This window comes from Emydura macquarii, unplaced genomic scaffold, assembly GCF_026122565.2.
Source record: "Emydura macquarii macquarii isolate MOO-44397 ecotype Brisbane River unplaced genomic scaffold, CSIRO-AGI_Emac_v2 contig_3481, whole genome shotgun sequence".
In the NCBI taxonomy this organism is placed as follows: domain Eukaryota; kingdom Metazoa; phylum Chordata; order Testudines; family Chelidae; genus Emydura; species Emydura macquarii.
The window spans coordinates 55,234-77,847 of NW_027133618.1; the positions used below are offsets into that span (position 1 = coordinate 55,234).

Consider the following 22,614-nt stretch of genomic DNA (forward strand, 5'->3'; position numbering starts at 1 on the left):
GGTAAAGCTCATGTCAGGAGGGGGCTCATCACTCATATATGGTGATGTTTGTTGCTTTCAAGTTTTATTGGATGTTTTAGCTGCAGAAATTCACAGATAAAACCACTGATAATAACTAAAAAGGCAGGTGGGTTTGCTATTGGTTCCTTCTGGCAGCTGGTGCCAGCCTCTGAATCTATATATTTCCCTTCCACGGCTTTGTTATCACTTGTCAGGCTCAAAGGAGCCCTGGCCGGGTGTTCAGGTGCAGTGAGAGGAGGGGACAGCACGTCAGGCTGGCAATGAAGGGACATCTCTGCACTGCTGTGCTGTGGCTTCTTCTCCTCACAAGTCAGGACGCAGCAGGTAAGTCTCCTCTGTTTTGCACATGGCGAGCTGGGTTAGCTGAAAGTATGATGGTAATTTTTACAGTCAGCTTTTGACCGTCTCTGTCTGACTAGGAGTTTGTGACCTTTTCTGTCATGTGCAGACTTTGCCACTCTTACCCAGGCTTCCGTTACCTCGAATTTAGATTATTGCAGTGACTTCTACAAGGGGCTGCACGCGTAAACCATTCAGAGACTGAGGCTGGTGCGTGGCAGTTCACTTACTGAGCGAGTGTCTCACTGGGAGCATATTACAGCACTGCTACAGGATCTGCACCTGCTGCCCATCTCTGGGTGGAGGTTAAGGTGTTTGTTGTGATTTATAAAGTCCTAAATGACTTGGGCCTCGCATCCCTGAGGGATCATCTCTCTCCCTTTGTGCCCTACTGCCACATCTGCAGTCAGCAGAGATGTCCGAGCTGGTTCCCCTTTTATAAAGGAAATGGGTGAGTGGACTCGGGAACTTGCTTTTCCCTTTTGGCCAAAACAGCCCAGATTTAATGACTTCCTGGCACACTGACAAACACAAGTTTCTGATGGGGCATTTGGGGAGGACCCAGGCTGTGCCTGACATACCGAGAGAGGGGTGGGAAAGAGTTTCTGTAGGTGTCCGGCTGGCTGAGTTCTTGTTGAAATGGTTGATGCTGCTGGGATTTGCGTGTGTTGTCAATGCTGTCCGGGTGCCTAGAGCCTTGGCTAGGCATCGCTTTAGTATTTTAACTCCAAATAAATACATCCGTAATTTGGGATCCAGCAGAAATGTCTGTTCGGTCCAAAGCCAACAGCTCCAAGGGCCAAGTCCTGGCTCCTCACTCCCCCAGTCACTCACTGAAGTCAGCGGAAGTTTTGCATGTGTGAGGTGAGTGGGAATTGACCCAAATAAGCCCAGAGCTGATTCCTCCCAGACAGCGGTTTGTGTACCTGTGTGTGTGTGTGTGTGTGTTGGTGTGCAGTGTGCAACGCCCAGTGCTCACGAGGGTACTGGCAGTTGTGCCAGTAGGAAGATTTATCCTGAAGGAGCCCTGCCTCCCTGCCCCAGGGTTTCTGTGGGAGCAGAGAAGCTTTGAATCCTAATTGGAGCCTAGAGAAGCCCGACCAGCACAAGCTGCACGGCAGAGGTGCTGTATCAGGGCATCTCACGGCCACATTGGCTTCATTCCCTCCAGGCTGCTCCGGCCCAGTTTCAGGGCTGCTCTCACTCTCCCAGCACAGGGGGGGTTGCAGGCTCTTTGGTTTGCTGTGTCCCAGCCTTGGGCAGACTTAACACCAATGAGGGGGACCCAGACCCTGGGTTACGGCAGCACGTGCGGGTGCTATGTAGGGAGTGAATCAGGCCCAAAGACTCAAAAACTGATTCCAGATTGGCTTAGAACTAAAGCGGGTCCCAGATCTGATTTAAATAATGCAGTGATTGGAACCTGTTGGGCTGGTGTTAACGGCAGCAGAATGACCCAGGTGCCGGGCAGGGCAGGGGAGTGAACTGCACAGCTGTAGCTGGTTCATGGGAACCCCATGTGCTGCTGCGCCAGCCTCAGAAACTGAAGCTGATCATCAGAAATATGAGTCTGAATTATTGTCTTAGAGAAAAACCTGCCCTACCGTATATTGCACAGACAGCTCAGTAACTGTGCACTGAGTAGGGGGCTGATGCTGAGAAAATACTGGACAAACAGACTGTCCAGCAGGTTACTTGGCGTTTATATGTCAGATTCCCCAAAAATTCTTACATAAGGTGCTGGGGTTAGAGCCCAGGTACAGCTGCACATGACCCAAAAGCAAAGAATTCTGTGGTGACTCCTGAGTGATCAGACTGACCGTGCAGGAGATGGACAATTGTTGCCGTGTGAGGGATAAATTACTGTGGAGTTATTTGTGGGATAGTGTCATGTAGTGATGTCAAGCACAGGTTCTGTCGAATGTATTTTTCTTGGATTTATAAGCAAACATGTATCATGCCCTAGATATTTTTTTTAATCTTCTGTGGGAATTTAGACTTTGCTTCATGTGATGCGGACACAGCTTGGCCTCTCCACAACCCCCAGAGATGGAAACAGCTCCAGAGACAACTGGGGTGTGTGTGTGGAACTCAGAGCTGGCTACTGGGAGAAAAGCCACGGCAGGGTGTGGGGCAGAGTGTGCTGCTGAGCCGGGTGAGATCAGCCTGTACATGCAGGGCAGAGGGGCTAGGTGGAAAGGGGAGAAGAGAAGAGGGAGGAGTCCAGGGGAGGAGGGCAGGAAGGGCCCCATGGCAGAGGGAAATGTGTGGGGCAGGCGGGGGAGGAAGCTCCGGTGGGAGCACAAGGCAGCATTGCCAAGCTCCACAGATCAAGAATCATGAGCCTGTAAAGACCAGCCAGTCACATTATTCAGTCTGTCTCTGGACATTTGAACTCCCCTCGGCTCCTTGGCCAGAGCGGGGGTGCGAATCGCAGGCTGCAACGTCACCTTCAATGCACCCAAACTGCACAACTCTGCCTGGCTGCTCGGCTGCAGACTGCGCTTACCCTCTGCTCACCCCAGAGATGGGCACTGCCAGCCATGGCCCAGCGCTGCCTTCACTCTCCCCTCCTGCTCCATTGCCTCTGGCAGACGTAGGGCTGGCTGGGAACGAGTTGGAGACCCACTGAGATAATGAACACAGCCGGGCTCACACTCGCACACACAACTTGTGCTGCTGTTCGGGGTGAGTTACAGGCCGAGATATCGGAGACCTGCACACGGACACCAGCCGCTCACCTCCACTGTCCTGCACCGAGACAGGGCGGGATTGGTTTAGCCTTTTGCAAAGAGCCACAATTCCCTGCCTGACTCCTCAGCTTCTCTGCCTGAGACTGGGTAGCACATCCCCCCCAGAGCCCCTCCCCTCTCCTTCCACCCCTCACCTCCTGCCCCCACTCCTGACCCCATTCCCCTCCCTGATCCTGACCCCATTCCCCTCCCAATACTCCCCCGTCTCCACCTGCCCCAGACTGCCCCCTCCAGCCCCCTCCTCCATCCTGCCCCCTGCTCCAGACTGTCTCCCTCCCTCTCATCCCTGCTCCACACTCTCTCCCCTCCCCACACTCTTGCTGCCCTGCTTCAGGCCCCCTCTCTCCTGCCCTGCACAAGGTCACCCGTCCTCACCCCTCTCCTCGTTCTCCCCTTTTTAGATTCCCCCTCTTCTCCTCATCCCTCCTTCTGCCCCCACCCCACTCTCCTTTCCTCTCTCCCTCCTGCCCCTGATTCCTCACTCTGTCCCCACACTCCTTCCTCTCCTCTTACCCCAGACTCCTTCTGCTCCATCTGCACTGCCCCATCCTGCCCCATTCCAGATCCCTGTCCCCTCCCCTCCCTTCTGACCCTCTCTGCTCCCTCCCGGTTAACTCCCTCCCGCCCCCTTTGTGACCTCTCTGCCGCCCCCCACTCCAGACTCCCCCTCCTCACTCTGGCTCCCTGCTCCCCCTTTCCAGACCCTGCTCCCCTCTGTGCCTCCTGCCCCCTGCTCCAAACCCCCTCTCCTCTCCTCTCCTCTCTCCTGCCCAGTCATTGTCTTCACCCCATTCCCTGCAACTCCTAAATCTGCCTCCTGCCGCCCCAGTGCCCTGCTCCCCGCACTCCCCACCCTCCTTTCACAGGGTCTCTGCTGCCCAGCTCAGTCCCTGGGTCCTGTCCAGCCCCCTGAGCCACACGGGGCAGCCATGTTCCCTGTGGGCTTCAGTCCCATTGCAAACAGTGGGAGCTGGCAGCCATCTTTGCTCAGGGCGGAGTGACTCCCCCACACGCTGACAGACTGTCAGGAGATGGCGGCATCTCACCAGGTCCAGCCCCACTGACGGTGACAGGAGCTGGCGCCATTTGGACTCAGGGAAACTCGGTGACTTGGCGCCTTCCATCCTGTTATCACGAGACAGGTGAAAACCCCCAATGGCAGTGTGGCGATAAAATGGCGAGCGCTGCAGCACTGACAGCCCATGTGAGCCCTGAGACGTGAGGAGGTGGCTCCACGAGGCAGCTCTGGGCACGTCCCCGTCTCATGGCTCTGGGCGCGGATCCCTGCTGCCGGGCGCGGACTCTGCTGTGACAACGCTGGGGAGGGGCTCCCTGCTCGCTCTGACCTGCTCTGTGTCTCTTTGCAGGTGCTGACGAGCTGCGGCTGGCGGATGGAGGCAGCCCCTGTGCTGGGAGAGTGGAGGTTAAACACGAGGATCAGTGGGGGACCGTGTGTAGTGATGTCTGGGACATGAAAGATGCTGGTGTTGTCTGTAAGCAGCTGGGATGTGGATCTGCTGTCAGTGCCCCTGGTGGAGCTTATTTTGGAGAAGGATCTGGAGAGATTTGGCTGGATGACGTTGACTGTCGTGGTACTGAGACTGATCTCTGGCACTGTAGGAATGGGGGATGGGGTGTGAGTAACTGCGATCACAGAGAGGATGCTGGAGTGACCTGCTCAGGTAAGAATCAGCCAACTCAGTCCTGAAAGGCAAATTCCTGGAGACAAAAAGGCTTGAACCCAGAGGACTTCGTGTGCCTGTGAGCCTAATGAGAAATGAACAGAAACCAGAGCAAGTCCTGTCATTACTGAGCTGTAATTATTACTATTCGTGTCACTGGCCACGGAGGATCCCCCGTGTAACTGTGAAGCCTTTTCATTATCACATTTCCAGTTGTTTCAATGCCACCTCTTTCCTTTCCCTTTTCCTCTGAATGGGTCCCAGCTGTGGGACCCGTGGCCTGGGGTCGGGGCTCATGAGGGAGGGATCTCTGATCCGGCCTGGAGCTTGCCTGATGTGCAGGGCTGAAGGTTTCCTAAGGATGCAGTTGTTTTCAGGGCACTTAGTAGTGCTGAGAACGCTCCTCTCTAGTGCCTGGAATGGAGCCCAGGATCACAGAGTTTTGCCATTCCCCTGCTGTCACATATTTGTCAAATGCCAACAATCTTCTGATCCCCTCTAGTGCTGGACAACCTGCTACTGCTGTCAGTTATTTTCTTAGCTCCATTGGCAGAGGTTTGTGTGGTTGATCTAAAGGTCCAACCCTACTGGTGAGCCATGTGCGTGTCAATATGATTCCATATCTTGGAACATCTGGTTTTTCTGTTTGCTTTTTTAAAAACCTAGGAAATTAAGCACAAAACTTACTGATAGGAACATTCCGTTTGCAAAGTTGAGCCTTAAAATATAAGGAAATGGGAGAATTAAAGTTGCCTTTAAGAAGGATTAGAACTCAAAATCCCCTTGGTAAATTGGAGAATTGGTCTGAAATCAATACGTTACAATTCAATTGAGACAAGTGCAAAATACTAGACTTAGGAAGGAGAAATCAAATACACAAAAATAAAATAAGGAATAATGGGTTAGGCCACAGTACTTCAGAAAATAATCTGGGTGTAACCATGGATCACAAATGGAAAAAATATGGTACAGCTGTGAAAAAAGCAAATATCATTCTGGGTTGTATTAACAGGAATGTCAGATGTAAGATACAGGGTGTAATTGTCCCACTCCACACAGCAATGGTCAGACCTCAGCTGGTGTACCATATCCAGTTTGGGCATCACGCTTTAAGAATGATGGACAAATTAGAGGGTGTCCAGAGCAGAGCAACACAAATGATAAGTGATTTAGAAAACATCACCAAAGAGGAAATATTGAAAGAACTGGGCATGCTTAGTCTAGAGAAGAGAAGACTGAGGGGGACCAATAACAATCTCCAAATATATAAAAGGTTGTTATAAAGAGGTCAGTGATCAATTGTTCTCCATGTCCACTGTGGTAGGACAAGAAGTAATCCGCTTAGATTGCATGAAGGGAGATTCAGGTCAGATATTAGGAAGAACTTTTGAACTATAAGGGTAGTTAGGTACTGGAACAGATTACCAAGGGAGGTTGTGGAATTCCTGTCATTGGTTGTTTTGAAGAATGGATGAGACAAACTTCAGTCAGGAATGGCCTAAGTATACTTAAGTTTGTGTTCGTGAACGGAGATGGCCTAGATGATCTCTTGAAGTTCTTCCAACCCTACTTTTTTATTATACCATAATTTTAGAAGCTATTCAGGCCAGCTGATTTAAAAATTGTTCATACCTAGTAAATGCTGTTTAACTTCCTCCTTAGTTACCAATAGACTGAAGAGTAGTGCATCCTCTTTACATGATATGAAAACACATCCTGCTTCTATCTGAAACCAGAAATGTTTATTGAATACTTCTGCCTTTTCTGCATCATTATTAATAATTGTACCATCTCCATTTGTAGTGGAACTACAACATTGTTGGGATGTTTTGTGTGTTCCTAATATGCTTTAAAAACTCCTTCTGATTTTCCTTAGCCCTGTCACCCATGAATTTTTCCCTGATGTTATTAGCTTCCCTTATAAATTTTCTACACATCATATCTTCTAATGTATATTGATTGCTCTCTAGTTCTATGGTTTTCCATTTGTTACATATTGATTTTTTGTTTCTAATTGCTGCCTACACGTTGCCACCGAACCAGGATGGGCTTTAGCCAAAGTTCTATGGCAGTGGAGCATCTAAATCCCTAGGCCCTGTTGTAAATTCCTGCCTTCTTTGACTCTCTAGGACACATTAAGCCTCGGCTGGTTGGAGGCTATAGTGCCTGCTTGGGACGTGTGGAAATAAGAGATGGAGAAGCATGGACCACTGTCTGTGATGACCACTTTGATCTCAAAGCTGCCACCGTTATCTGTACTGAACTACAGTGTGGAACAGCTCTAGCTATCCCAGGAGGAGCTCACTTTGGAAAAGGACATGGACCGATCTGGACTGAAAAACTCCAGTGTGAGGGGAATGAGTCACACCATGCGTACTGTCCCAGGATACAGAACATCAGTCATACATGCTCACATGCAAATGATGCTGGAGCCATATGCTCACGTAAGAATTCAGTGCAAAGTCTTTAAAATCCCAGTGATGTGTATTCTAGATTAGGATGCAGAAAAATAAATGATCTCACTGTGAAGTGAGCTAGGATAATAGGGTTGGCATCAGCTTGTGGTAAAACCCAAATGATCCAAGATAACTAGAATTGCATCAAATCCCCCCTGACTTCCCTTTCTTTAACGATTTGGTATAAAATAACTCCAAGGCTCCCAATCTAATCATCTTCTCCCTTCTCCCCAGGACACACAGGGTTCCGGCTCGTGAATGGCAGCTCAGCGTGCTCAGGGAGGGTGGAGATCCAGGTTCTTGGTGCCTGGGGAACCGTCTGTGACTCACGCTGGGATTTACCAGATGCCAACGTTCTCTGTCATCAGCTCGACTGTGGATTCGCTGTATCGGCTCCAGGAGGAGGGTATTTTGGGACGGGAACTGGCTCTGTCTGGACAGACACATTTCACTGTAAAGGGACTGAACCCCATTTGGGGTATTGCCCAGTTACTGCCCTGGGGGCCTCTCAGTGCTCACACGACAATGACGCCAGTGTGAATTGCTCAGGTAAGTGGAGGAGAAATGTTGGATTAATGACACCTGCCCCTCTGTGTGTGACACTGCTCCCTAGAGCAGGGGGACCTCAGCGCACAGGAAGGAGAACGGGGAGCTAGTTATTAAATCACGTATAACAACAGTAAATATATTAAAATAAAATACAAGTAAATAATATTATCACAAAAGAATAGTTGTGACCCGGGAAAGCCCTGGATTCTCCAGTAAAAAGGACAGCAACTAAGTCCTTGTGCAGGGCAGCGGAGCAGGGGCAGAACTAACAATTAGAGAGGGAGCTAGTAGCAATTGCCAATACAGAGGTTGCTTCACACTTCCTGTTATAAAATATTGTCAGCACCTTCTTGACAAGTTCTCATGCCCTCATTCTCTGCAGCAGGCCTTTGCAATTCGGCAAGAGGTCAGTGCTGGGGCCAGGAAAGTGCCTTTCGCTAGTGCAGTGAAATTCCTTCCAGGTTTGGCTGAATTATAAACTGCTGAAAACAACCATTTCTCTTCTCTCACATGAGTTCCTGAAGCTATTTTTGGTAGGATGACACAGAGAAAGTCCTGCTTTCTCTTACTTTGCTTTTTTACTTTTCTCACACCTTTCCCACTGAAAAAAAATTTCCCCTGCTTTTTTACAATTTTTTAAAACCTTTTTTCTAGCTTGCTAGAATGAAAAAAAAAAATGAAAATGAGGAAGGGGGAGGAAGAAGGAAACCTGTAAACCCAAAAACTGAAAAGAAAATTGATTTATTTCATTTTCCAAAAGTTGAAGTGAATCAACATTTTAATCAGCGTCTAAACAAAACTTCTCGTTCTGTTTCCACATGCCAATATATTGGATCTGTTTAAAAACTGAAATACTGCATTGGAAATACTTACTGGAAAAAATGTGGGGTGTTGACCTGCTCTAATATTTATCTTATATAAAAAAAAATTAAACAGTTTTATTTAGTCAAAACAAAATGCTCAAGAATTAGGAAATACCAGAGTTAACGTTGCCAAGGCAATGCTAATTGCTTCCCCCTCCCTCCCTTGTGCATATACATTGATACAGTCTAATTGCATGCACACATCCTATTATTTCACACACACACACGCACACGCATCATCCTCCGCAGCTCCACCTCCTTCTCTGAACCGGGTTGATGGTGCTCAGGGGATGTGGGAGCAGCTGAATATTTATTTTTATCCTCATCAGTCAACATGTGCCCAGGGGCCTTATTTACTACACATACCGTACACACACTGCACCGAATACAGAATTATTCATTTCTTCTTGGGCTTTTTTGTGGTGCTTGTCACTGTAGTTCTAGAGTGTGCCACAAACATTAATGAATTTGTCTCCATAACACCCCTGGGAGAAATAGCAGACTATTATTAAGCCCATTTCAAAGTGACGTAGGCACTTAGAAGCCCAAGAATAACATTTTGAAGAGTGCCTAAGTGACTTAGGGACTTAAATCTCATTTTTTTCCCAGTAACGTAGGGGCCCAAGAACCATGGAGATTTCACCCTCGTGTTGCTTTAAGTCTCTTCTGAAAATGGCACTTGGGCTCCCACATCATTTAGTTGGTTTTGAAAATTTTACAGTGATTAAATACAAAATTCCAAGTTCCCTACTTATTTGGGGTGATTGGGCACCAACCTGAGACCCTCAGGGCCTGACTCTTCAGAGCACTCACCGTTTCTTTGGAGCTATTTGTGTTCAAAGTACTGTCCAGACATTAATAAACCCTCACAAAACTCCAGGGACGTAGGTGGGGAAGTATTATTATTAGCTCCATTTGACAGATGGTGACACAGAGAGAAAAGCAAAGTGACTTGCCCAAGGCCCCCAGGAGTGTGGTCAGCAGTGCAACAAGGAGAAAACTGAATATTTGGACTCATAGTCCTGTGCTGGTTCCACCAGACCTCACTGTCTTCCTGCAGAGCAGCTGAGCAGCCACATCCTGCCTGGACTCTGGCTGCAGTTGTGAGTGCTCAGTGCTTCTGAAAATCAGACCCAATAAAAACTGATTTAAGAGACCTGCTCAGCATCACCTGTGACGTCTGCAGCAGAGGCAGGAATAGAGCTGAGTTCTAGTGCATGACGGTCACTGCTCTTAGCAAGATCGTCCTGGTTCTTCCTGCGCTCCCCTGCTCATTCTCTATCAGCCTTCCAGTTTCCAAAGTAGCCCATTCCACTGCTTCACCACACTCTTAGTAAAAAAGTGTTACCTAATATCTAACCTAGACATCCCCCACTGCAACTTGAGACCGTTGTTCCTTGTTCGGTCATCTGCCACCACTGAGAACAGCCTAGCTCCATCCTCCTGGGAACCCCCTTTCAGATAGTTAAAGGCTGCTATGGAATCCCTCCTTATTCTTCTCTTCTGCAGACAAAACAAACCCAGTTCCCTCCGCCTCTTTTCATAAGTCATGTGCCCCAGCTCCCCAATAATACTTTTTCCCCTCCACTAGACTCTCTCCAATTTGTACACATCCTTACTGTAGTTGAGGGCCCCAACATGGACACAATATTCCAAATGTGGCATCACCAGTGCTGAATAGAAGGGAATAATCAGTTCCCTCCATCTGCTGGCAATGCTTCTACTAATGCAGTCCAATATGCCACTAGCCTTCTTGACAATAAGGGCACACTGTTGATTCATGTCCAGCTTCTTATCCACTGTTACCCCCAGCTCCTTTTCTGTAGAACTGATGCTTAGCCAGTGGGTCCCCAGTCTGTAGCAGTGCATGGGATTCTTCGTCCTAAGTGCAGGTCTATACTCTTCTCCTTGTTCAAAGGCTTCAAATTTCTTTTGGCCCAATACTCCAATTTGTCTGGGTCACTCTGTATCCATTCTCTAGCCTACAGTGTATCTACCAGTTCCCCCAACTTAGTGTCATCTGCAAACTTCCTGAGGGTGCAATCCACCCAATCCTCCGCGTCATTAATGAAGTTGAATAAAACTGGCATGAGGACCAACCCCTGGGGCACCCACTTGATACCGGCTGCCTATTAAACAGTCATTGATCAGTATCCATTGAGTCCAGTGATCTAGCCAGCTTCCTATCCACCTTATAGTCCATTCATCGAACCCATACTTTTTTAACTTCCTGGCAAGAATACTGTGGGAGACCGTATCAAAAGGTTTGCTAAAGTCAAGGTTTATCACCTCCACCACTTTCACCACATCCACCGAGCCAGTCATCTCATCATTGAAGGCAGTCAGGTTTGTCAGGTAGGACTTGTCCTTGCTGAATCCATGCTGACTATTCCTGAGCACATTCCTTTCCTCCAAGTGCCTCAAAATGGATTCCTTGAGGATCTGTTCCTTGATTTTTCCATGGACTGAGGTGAGGCTTACTGGTCTTTAGTTTCCTGGATTCTCCTCCTTCCTTTTTTAATGAAGGGCACTATATTTGCCTTTTTCCAATTCTATGGGACCTCTCCCGAGAGCCACGAGTTTTCAAACATAATGGCCAATGGCTTTGCAATCACATCAGCCAACTCCCTCACTACCCTTGAATGCATTGCATCCAGCCCCATGGACTTGTGCATGTCCAGCCTTTCTAAATAGTCCTGAACCTTTTCTTTCAGCACTGAGGGCTGCTCACCTCCTCACCATTCTGTGCTGCCCAGTGCAGTAGTCTGGGAGCTGACCTTGTCAGTGAACACTGAGGCAAAAAAAAGCACTGAGTACTTCAGCTTCTTCCACATCATCTGCCACTAGATTGCCTCCCCCATTCAGTAAGGGGCTCACACTTCCCTGACCACCTTCTTGATGAGAACATGCTGTAGAAATTCTTCTTATTACCCTTTACGTTCCCTGCAACCTGCAACTCCAATTGTGCTTTGGCCTTTCTGATTTCACTCCTGCAACCTTGAGCAGTGTCTTTATACTCCTCCCTAGTCATCTGTCCAAGCTCCCACTTTTTGTAAGCTTACTTTTTTTGTTTAAGCTCACCTAAGATTTCTCTGGTAAGCCAAGCTGATCGCCTGCCATAGTTCCTATTCTTTCTGCACAGTGGGTTGGTTTCTTCCTGCACCCTCAGTAAGGTTTCTTTAAATACAGCCAGCTCCTCTAAACTCCTTCCCCCTTATTTTAGCGTCCCAGAGGATCCTGCCCATCCGCTCCCGGAGAGAGTCAAAGGCTGCTTTTCTGAAGTCCAGGGTCCGTATCCTGCTGTTCTACTTTCTTCCTTTTGTCAGGATCCTGAACTTGACCATCTCATGGTCACTGCTGCCCAGGTTACCACCCACTTCTACTTCCCCTAACAAATCTTCCCTCTTTGAGAGCAGCAGGTCAAGAGGAGCAGGGCCCCTAGTTGTTTCCTCCAGCACTTGCACCAGGAAGTTGTCCTCAGCACTCTCCAAAAACTTCCTGGATCGTCTGTGCACTGCTCTGCTGCTCTCCCAGCAGATGTCAGGGTGACTGAAGTCCCCCAAGAGAACCAGCGCCTGTGATCTGCAAACTTCCATTAATTGCCTGAAGAAAGCCTCGTCTACCTCATCCTCCTGCTCTAGTGGGCTACAGCAGACACCCACCATGACATCAGCCTTGTTGCTCTCACCTCTAAACTTAACCCAGAGACTCTCAACAGGCTTTTCTCCAGTTTCATGCTGGAGCTCTGAGCAACCATACTGCTCTCTAACATACCGTGCAACTCCTCCCCCTGGTCCCTTCCTTACGAGCTGCATCTGCCACGATCCCATCTGTCCTTCCTGCGGGGTTGTGGTAACCAGTTATATCCATGAACCTCCTTCGACAGCCCCCAGTCTACTCTCTACCCTCACACTGCACTGGGTAGTTGGATGCATTCCTGTGGTCCAGTCTTAGGGGGAACTCCTGGCTCCGTTGCAGTCAATGGAGGTTTTACCATTTCCTTCAGTGGGGTCAGGATTTCACTCTTAGGCTTGAAATGTTATTTGGCTTCCAAGATCCTTGAGCTTTTTGGACCCAGTGCACACACATGGCCCCCGTCAGGTTGCCACCCTAGTACACACTGTACCAGACACAGCCAGCTGGGTGTGTCCTGAACTGACTCTGTGGCTTGTCTTTCTCTTTCAGTAATCTCCGGGAATGTCCTTGTTCACTCCTTTACAGTGTCTGCTAGCAAGTCCCTCTGTCAAACTCAGAGTATTGCAATCCTTACAGCACCTTCCACTTATAGAGTCAAATGAAAAGTATCTTCTGACAGAGGCTGTTCCCTTTAACACTGGGACACACTCTTATCACTGGGCTGTTCCTTCTTACTTAGAAACAGTCCAGCATTGCATGTGCACTCTGGAATATTTCTAGTGCACAACAGAGAGTGTTATTCAGTCTATGTCCCATCTCTCCTGAGCCCAGGTCTTTGGGAGTCACTCAGACTGCGGAATGGGGAGAGCCGGTGCGATGGGAGAGTGGAGATTTCCCTCCGTGGTGCATGGGGCAGAGTGCTGGATGACCAGTGGGACATGAATGACGCCAGCGTGGTGTGCAGGCAGCTCCAGTGCGGAGTCGCTGAGAAAGCTTATAACCTCCCTAAGTCTGAGCGAGGAACGGGCCCCGTGGGGCTGAGAAGGGTCCAGTGTGCAGGAAATGAGGCTAATCTGACACTCTGCAACATCTCCACACCTGAGACAGCCCAGGCAGGAATTGCTGAGGACGTCGGTGTCGTTTGTTCAGGTGATTCATTTCCAAATCTCACAAACATTTTCTGTTCAGTGGGAAAATACATATTAACAGCTGGGCTCTCTCCCTGCAGGGAGCAGGCAGATCAGACTGGTGGATGGGGCAGGTCGCTGTGCCGGGAGAGTGGAGATTTATTACAATGGCACCTGGGGATCAGTCTGTGATGATTCCTGGGAGCTACCAGACTCCAACGTCGTTTGCAAACAACTGGGATGTGGACACGCCATCAATGCAACTGTCTCTGCTCATCATGGGCCAGGATCTGGGCCGATCTGGCTGGATGATGTGAACTGCTCTGGGAATGAAACCAGTCTCTGGGAGTGTCCTTCCAGGGGCTGGGGCCAGCACAACTGCAGACACAAAGAGGACGCAGGAGTTCTCTGCTCAGGTCTGTTCTGGGAATGCTCCTGTGAGTCTGGTCAGCAGGGGACTTAATGAAGCACAGGGGTGTTTGAGCAGTGAGCAAAGATGACAGAAAGTTTATCTCCTTTCTCTTTCTCCCCCACCTACCCACCTGCACTGCCAACAGTTAATACTAAGGGGGCTGGAAATGTCACATTATTTCCTTAGCCTTAGAACATGGGGTGATTTGTGAATCTTGGGTATCACTGTGTGTCACTGTTGGTAAATGGTGTCTTTTAAATAACAATTCCAGTGTTCATGGGCCTGTCACTGGTCTCTAGAAAAACATCTTTGATTCCTCAGATGAATCTTGCTGCTGTAGAAGAATGGGCAGGTTTGTTAGTGATCTCTGGGATTTCAGCCGTCACACCCCAGTGTGTGTCACACTCAGAAAACCTCACACCCAACCTGTGCATTTCCTCCTAGAGTTCGTGGATCTGAAGCTGGTGAATGGCAGTGACTGTGCTGGGCGGCTGGAGGTTTTCTACAATGGGACTTGGGGCAGTGTTTGCAGCAGTGCTATGGATGCAGTCACCAGGGCGTTTATATGCAAACACTTGGACTGTGGAGACGCAGGGACTCTTTTGAGAGACTCTCCACATGGAAGCGGCTCTGGCCCCACCTGGGTTGATGGTGTTCAGTGCAAAAAGCAGCACAGCTCCCTGTGGCAATGCCCATCAGACCCTTGGAAACCACAGTCGTGTAGCAGAGCAGAAGAAACCCACCTCTCCTGCCAAGGTAAATAGCAAATGGACACACACACACACACACACAAACACACACACTCTCAGTGGTCAGGTCCAGGTCACTGAAAGGGTTTCATATAATTATTGCAGTTTGTTACTGTTGTGGCAAACGGCCGGCTTCACCCTAGTGGGTCTCGTGGTTTTGCCTCACGTAGTGGGGGAGGGCGTGACCAGTTACCCCGTCTGCCCAGGGAGTAGGGTAGAGACCCAGGCCCACTTTTCTCCCAGCAGCCAGCTTGTGCTGCTCATCCGGGGGAGAGCAGCCTGTACATGCAGGACAGAGGGGCTAGGTGGAAAGGGGAGAAGAGAAGAGGGAGGAGTCCAGGGCAGGAGGGCGGGAAGGGCCTCATGGCAGAGGGAAATGTGTGGGGCAGGCAGGGGGGGGAAGCTCCAGTGCGGAGCACAAGGCAGCATTGCCAAGCTCCACAGATCAAGAATCATGAGCCTGTAAAGACCAGCCAGTCACGTTATTCAGTCTGTCTCTGGACATTTGAACTCCCCTCGGCTCCTCGGCCAGAGCGGGGATGCGAATCGCAGGCTGCAACGTCACCTTCAATGCACAAAAACTGCACAACTCTGCCTGGCTGTTCGGCTGCAGACTGCGCTTACCCTCTGCTGACCCGGAGATGGGCACTGCCGGCCATGGCCCAGCGCTGCCTTCACTCTCCCCTCCTGCTCCATTGCCTCTGGCAGACGTAGGGCTGGCTGGGAACGAGTTGGAGACCCACTGAGCTAATGAACACAGCCGGGCTCACACTCGCACACACAACTTGTGCTGCTGCTCAGGGTGAGTTACAGGCCGAGATATCGGAGACCTGCACACGGACACCAGCTGCTCACCTCCACTGTCCTGCACCGTGACAGGGCGGGATTGGTTTAGCCTTTTGCAGAGAGCCACAATTCCCTGCCTGACTCCTCAGCTTCTCTGCCGGAGTCTGGGTAGCACATCCCCCCCCAGAGTCCCCTCCCCTCTCCTTCCACCCCTCACCTCCTGCCCCCACTCCTGACCCTTTATCCTCCCTCATCCTGACCCCATTCCGCTCCCCAATACTCCCCCATTTCCCCCTGCACCATCCTGCCCCCTCCAGCCCCCCTCTTCCATCCTGCCCCCTGCTCCAGACTGTCTCCCTCCCTCTCATCCCTGCTCCACACTCTCTCCCCTCCCCACACTCTTGCTGCCCTGCTTCAGGCCCCCTCTCTCCTGCCCTGCACAAGGTCACCCGTCCTCACCCCTCTGCTCCTCCTTCCCCCCTTTCAGAGCCCCTCTTCTCCTCATCCCTCTTATGCCCCCACCCCACTCTCCTTTCCTCTCTCCCTCCTGCCCCTGATTCCTCACTCCATCCCCACACTCCTTCCTCTCCTCGTACCCCAGACCCCTTCTGCTCCGTCTGCACTGCCCCATCCTGCCCCATTCCAGATCCCTGTCCCCTCCTGACCTTCTCTGCTCCCTCCCTGTTAACTCCCTCCTGCCCCCTTTGTGACCCCTCTGCCGCCCCCCACTCCAGACTCACCCTCCTCACTCTGGCTCCCTGCTCCCCCTTTCCAGAGCCTGCTCCCCTCGGTGCCTCCTGCCCCCTGCTCCAAAACCCCCTCTCCTCTCCTCTCCTCTCCTCTCCTCTCCTCTCCTCTCCTTTCCCCAATCATTGTCTTCACCCCATTCCCTTGTAACCCCTGAATCTGCCTCCTGCCCCCCCCCAGTGCCCTGCTCCCCTCACTCCCCACCCTCCTTTCACAGGGTCTCTGCTGCCCATCTCTGTCCCTGGGTCTTGTCCAGCCCCCTGAGCCACACAGGGGCAGCCATGTTCCCTGTGGGCTTCAGTCCCATTGCAAACAGTGGGAGCTGGCAGCCATCTTTGCTCAGGGCGCAGTGACTCCCCCACACGCTGACAGACTATCAGGAGATGGCGGCATCTCACCAGGTCCAGCCCCACTGACAGTGACGGGACCTGGCGCCATTTGGAATCAGGGAAACTCGGTGACTTGGCGCCTTCCATCCTGTTATCACGAGACAGGTGAAAACCCCCAAATGGCAGCGTGGCGATAAAATGGCGAGCGCTGCAGCACTGACAGCCCCGTGTGAGGCCCTGAGAGTGAGGAGGTGGCTCCACGAGGCAGCTCTGGGCACGTCCCCGTCTCATGGCTCTGGGTGCGGATCCCTGCTGCCGGGCGCGGACTCTGCTGTGACAAGGCTGGGGAGGGGCTCCCTGCTCGCTCTGACCCTGCTCTGTGTCTCTTTGCAGGTGCTGACGAGCTGCGGCTGGCGGATGGAGGCAGCCCCTGTGCTGGGAGAGTGGAGGTTAAACACGAGGATCAGTGGGGGACCGTGTGTGATGATGACTGGGACATGGAAGATGCTGAGGTTGTCTGTAAGCAGCTGGGATGTGGATCTGCTGTCAGTGCACATTATAATGCTCATTTTGGAGCAGGATCTGGACCGATATGGCTGCTTTACGTTGCCTGTGATGGTACCGAGCCTGATCTCTGGCACTGCAGGAATGGGGGATGGGCTGTGCATAACTGCAATCACAGAGAGGATGCTGGAGTGACCTGCTCAGGTAAGAATCAGCCAACTCAGTCCTGAAAGGAAAATTCCCTGAGACAAAAAGGCTTGAACCCAGAGGACTTCGTGTGCCTGTGAGCCTAATGAGAAATGAACAGAAACCAGAGCAAGTCCTGTCATTACTGAGCTGTAATTATTACTATTCGTGTCACTGGCCACTGAGGATTCCCCATGTAACTGTGAAACATTTTCATTATCACATTTCCAGTAGTTTCAATGCCACATTTTTCCTTTCCCTTTTCCTCTGAGTAGGTCTCATCTGTGGGACCCGTGGCCAGGGGTCGAGGCTCATGAGGGAGGGATCTCTGATCTGGCCTGGAGCTTGCCTGATGTGCAGGGCTGAAGGTTTCCTAAATTTTGCTCCTGGATGCTGTGGATCAGAGTGACACCAGGCAGAGAACTGAGACAAGGGAGTGAACCAGGACTTGGCCTTATTCCTGTCGTCTTGCCCTGCAGAAACTGCACAGACTCCACTAGTTGTGCATTCACAGTGACACTTATTTTAAGTTCCTTCCACCAATAGCACAACAGTCCCCATGCAACAATCTATTTACAAAATCCTCTGAGTTTTTGGCCCTGTTGTCAGGACCTGAGGGGAACCGAGATCTCCCTTCCCTGCAGCCTTTTTGTGAGTGGGCTCAGCTAGGCCGGTTCCCCTCTCTCTCTCCTCTCTGGAGCATCCTTTTGTGCTTCTTTATCAGATTTGGGCTGACGGCCTATTTGGCTCTCTATCCCACCCAGCTAGGGTGACCAGATAACAAGTGTGAGCAATCGGGACAGACTGCCCCAGAATTGGAGACCCTGGTCTTTCTAGCATCTGCAGCCCTGCCAAAACTTTCAGGTTCTCTGCCACGGGACAGGAACTGAAAGGCCTGGGAGCCCCAGCTCTAATTAAGGTGTGGCTCCAGGATCTGTATCAGGGAGTGTGGAAGTCCTGGGATGAGCTCCTGTGTCCTATGCTATGTGGTTCTGGGGCAGCCCTGCCTTGCAAAATGTCCTGGATGGGGCTATTTGCCTCTTTAGGCTGCCAGCTGGCCCAGGAGTCTGGAAGCCCTGGAGTCCATGGCCCAGGGCAGGACACATGATAAAACTGCCTTAAAGCCACAGCAGTGGCTGTGAGAAATTGACATTCTTGTCCTGATATTAGCAGAGATGAAACTGACAAGAATGTCAGTGTCTATTGGGGTTCCTGGGAGCAAATTTCATGTTGAATATACCATATGTTGGAGTTTCCAAAACAAAACTTTAGAAGGATTTCTGATTCACAGGAAATTTCAAAATAGGGAAATTTCCTGCACACTGGAAATCCTGCATTTCAGCCACCTCCACTCCCTACTCCCCTATTTATCCATCCAAGGATCACGTTAGCCCTTTTTGCCACAGCATCACTCAGGGAGCTCATGTTCAGTTCTTTGTCTCCTATGACCCCTGCAACAAACATGGGATACAGCTGTATTTTTATGGATATTATGTGTACCTCAATTTCTTTTACTGCCGTTTTCACATTTCCTACCAGAGTTCAAAGGGTAACCCCTGCCTGAAATCCCCATAAGGATTAAGAAGAAGGATTAGGAAGAAAGAATCCCATGCACAGCTATAGACTGGGGACCGAAGAGCTGGGCAGCAGCTCTGCAGAAAAGGACCTGGGGGTAACAGTGGATAAAAAGCTGGATATGAGTCAGCAGTGTGCCCTGGTTGGCAAGAAGGCCAATGGCATATTGGGCTGCATTAGGAGGGGCATTGCTAGCAGGTCACGGGAAGTGATTATTCCCCTCTATTCGGCATTGGTGAGGCCGCATTTAGAATATTGTGTCCAGTTTTGGGCCCCCCAATACAAAAAGGATGTGGACAAGTTGGAGAGAGTCCAGCGGAGGGCAACAAAAATGATTAGGGGGCTGGAGCACAGGACTTATGAGGAGAGGCTGAGGGAACTGGGCTTGTTTAGTCTGCAAAAGAGAAGAGTGAGGGGGGATTTGATAGCGGCCTTTAACTACCTGAAAGGGGGTTCTAGGGAGGATGGGGCTAGGCTGTTCTCGGTGGTGGCAGATGACAGAACAAGGAGCAACGGTCTCAAGTTGCAGGGAGGGAGGTCTAGGTTGGACATTAGGAAAAAGTTTTTTACTAGGAGGGTGGTGAAGCACTGGAATGGGTTACCTAGGGAGGTGGTGGAATCTCCATCCTTAGAGGTTTTTAAGCTGCGTCTTGACAAAGCCCTGGTTGGGATGATATAGCAGAGGTTAGTCCTGCTTTGAGCAGGGGGTTGGACTAGATGACCTCCTGAGGTCCCTTCCAACTCTAATATTCTATGATTCTATGATTCTATAAGACCCAGGCAGGCAGACAAGGGATTCAGAGAATCCAGTCACTCATAAGTGACAATACAGATGTCAATGCATGTGAATTTTTTCCTCTGACCAAGCTGAGCAAACCCCAGCCCCCTAGCTTGGGAAGGGCTCCTCAGGCGGGAAATGTTAAACAGAGAGCTTGGAAACTGTTAAAAGGGGAGCCATGGTTAACAGAAGGGATGAGTCAGGGTCTTCAGGGAAAGAGACTGAAACCCAGTCCCAATAAGCAGGGGTACCTGGGATAAGTTGGCCAGCGCAGGTTTTGAGGGAAATGCTGAGCTCTATGTAAGACATTGGTCTGAAGGCCTTTAGTTGCTTTAACCCTTTTCTCTTTGATTGCTACGTTGCTGTGGATAAATAAATAATAGCACTGTCCTGGGTCTGGTACTATTCACTATTCTTGTAAATGACTTGGGCAATGGAACAGAGCATACACTTACAAAATTTGTGGATGACATCAAGCTGAGAGGGGTCACAAGCTCTTTGGAAGACAGGATTAAAATTCAAAATGATCTTGATAAATTGGACAATTTGTCTGAAATCAGTAAGTTAAAATTCAATAAAGACGAGTGCAAAGTCCTACAATTAGGAAGGAAAAATCAAATGCAAAAGCACTAAAAAAGGGAATAATGACTAGGCTGCATTACCGCAGAAAATGATCTGGGGGTTTTAGTGGATCACAAATTGTAAAAGTGTGATGCTGTTGCGAAAAAGGGAAATGTCATTCTGGTTTGTATTAAAAGAATGGCATATGTAAGACACAGAAGGTAATTGTCGCACTTTACTTAGCATTGGTGAGGCCTCAGCTGGAGTACTGTGTCCAGTTTTCATTATCCCCCTTTAAGAAAGATGTCGACAAATTGGAGCGTGTCTAGAGGAGATCAACAAACATAATAAGAGGTTTACAAAATATGATATATGATGAAATGTTAAAAGAATTGGGCATTTTTAGTCTAGAGAAGAGGACACAGAGGGGGGACATGATAACAGTCTTGAAATATGTGAAAGATTGTTTGTCAATTGTTATCCATGTCCACCAAGGGTAAGACTAGACATCATCATCATCATCTTAGACTGCAGCAAGAGAGATTCAGATTAGATATTAGGAAAATCTTTCCAACTATAAGGGTAATTAAGCACTGGAGCAGGATACCAAGGGAAGTTGTGCAATCTCCATTATTCGTGGCTTTCAACAAGAAGTTAGACAAACATCTGTATACTTAGGAATGGCATAGAGATACTTGAACTTGCCTTGGTGTGCAGGGATGGACTAGATGACTTCTTGAGGGTCCTTCCAACCCTATATCTTTATTGTTCTGGGGTTTTATCAGCTATTGAGGTCTGCTGATTTCAAAAAAATTTTTATCACTAGTCGATTTTATTGAACATCCTCCTTAGTTACCAGTGGGCTACAGAGTGGTTCATCAACTTCACAGGATACGAATACGCATCCTCCTTCTGTCCAAAATGACATATATTTATGGAACACTTCTTCCTTTTCTGCATCATTATTAACAATGTTACCATCCTCATCTGTAATGGGCCTACACCATTGCTAGGATTTGTTTGCTTGTTTGTTTTTTGTTCCTAATATATATGAAAAAACACCTTCCTATTGTTTTTAGCCCTGCCTGTCACAGATTTTACCCTGAACCTTTGGCTTCCCTTATGTGTTCTGTACATATCATAACTTCGAATGTAGACTGATTGCTATCTAATTCACCCTTTTTCCATTTGTTTATGTGTTGCCTGTTTATTTCTGTTCCTGCCTTCACCTGGCCGCTGAACCAGAATGAGCTTCTGGGCAAAGTTCTGTGCCAGTGGAGCAACCTAGCTCCCAAAGGCTCCTTTATAAATTGCAGCCTCCTTTGACATTCTAGAACACATTAAGCCTCGGCTGGTTGGAGGGGACACTGCCTGCTCGGGACGTGTGGAGATAAAACATGGAAACACGTGGACCACAGTCTGTGATGCAAGCTTTGATCTCAACATTGCCAGCGTTATCTGTAATGAGCTAGAGTGTGGAACAGCTCTATCTACCCCAGGAGGAGCTCACTTTGGAGAAGGAGAAGGGTTAATCTGGACTGAAGAATTCCAGTGTGTGGGGAATGAGTCTCTCCTGTTTTCCTGTCCCAGGATACCACAAGTGAATCAGACATGCTCACACGCAAAAGATGCTGCAGTCACATGCTCACGTAAGAATTCAGTGCAATGTCTTTAAAATTCCAGTGATGTGTATTCTAGATTCAAGTGAACGAATGTTATGATCACACTTTCTATGGAGCTGGCTTTCATATGGTTGGATCAAAAACACAAACAATTGAAGATAATGAGAAATGGATCAAATCCCCCCGGCTTTCCTTTCTTTAACGATTTGGTATAAAATAGCTCCAGGGCTCTCTCTCTAAACCCCTTCTCCCTTCTCCCCAGGACACACAGGGTTCCGGCTGGTGAACGGCAGCTCAGCATGCTCAGGGAGGGTGGAGATCCAGGTTCATGATGCCTGGGGAACCGTCTGTGACTCACGCTGGGATTTACCAGACGCCAACGTTCTCTGTCATCAGCTCGACTGTGGATTTGCTGTATCGGCTCCGGGAGGAGGGTATTTTGGGAAGGGAACTGGCTCTGTCTGGACAGACACATTTCACTGTAAAGGGACTGAACCCCATTTGGGGTATTGCCCAGTTACTGCCCTGGGGGCCTCTGAGTGCTCACACGATAATGACGCTAGTGTCAATTGCTCAGGTAAGTGCAGAAGACATGCTGGATTAATGACACCTGCCCCTCGGTGTGTGACACTGCCCCCTAGAGCAGGGGGACCTCAGGGCACAGGAAGGAGAAGGGGAGCTAGTTACTAAACCAGGTATAATAACAGTAAATATATTAAAATAAAATACAAGTAAATAATATTATCAGAAAAGAATAGTTGTGACCCGGGAAAGCCCTGGATTCTCCAGTAAAAAGGACACAACTAAGTCCTTGTGCAGGGCAGTGGAGCAGGGGCAGAACTAGTAATTAGAGAGGGAGCTAGTCGCAATCACCAATACGGAGGTTGCTTCACACTTCCTGTTATAAAATATTCTCAACACCTTCTTCAGAAGTTCTCA

The 22,614-nt window shown here is 49.4% G+C and overlaps 1 protein-coding gene across 1 annotated transcript in view; it reads left to right on the plus strand.

Annotated features, from left to right (window-relative positions):
• Positions 1 to 22,614, plus strand: part of LOC137144750 (scavenger receptor cysteine-rich type 1 protein M130-like) — an 85,669-nt gene that overhangs the window by 46,061 nt on the left and 16,994 nt on the right. Inside the window, exons 11-18 of the mRNA XM_067535223.1 lie at positions 4,492 to 4,795; positions 6,925 to 7,143; positions 7,741 to 7,800; positions 13,528 to 13,842; positions 16,504 to 16,521; positions 16,843 to 17,157; positions 21,388 to 21,702; positions 21,938 to 22,252. Coding sequence (XP_067391324.1) covers positions 4,492 to 4,795; positions 6,925 to 7,143; positions 7,741 to 7,800; positions 13,528 to 13,842; positions 16,504 to 16,521; positions 16,843 to 17,157; positions 21,388 to 21,702; positions 21,938 to 22,252 — 1,861 coding nt within the window. The remainder of the gene's footprint in view (positions 1 to 4,491; positions 4,796 to 6,924; positions 7,144 to 7,740; positions 7,801 to 13,527; positions 13,843 to 16,503; positions 16,522 to 16,842; positions 17,158 to 21,387; positions 21,703 to 21,937; positions 22,253 to 22,614) is intronic.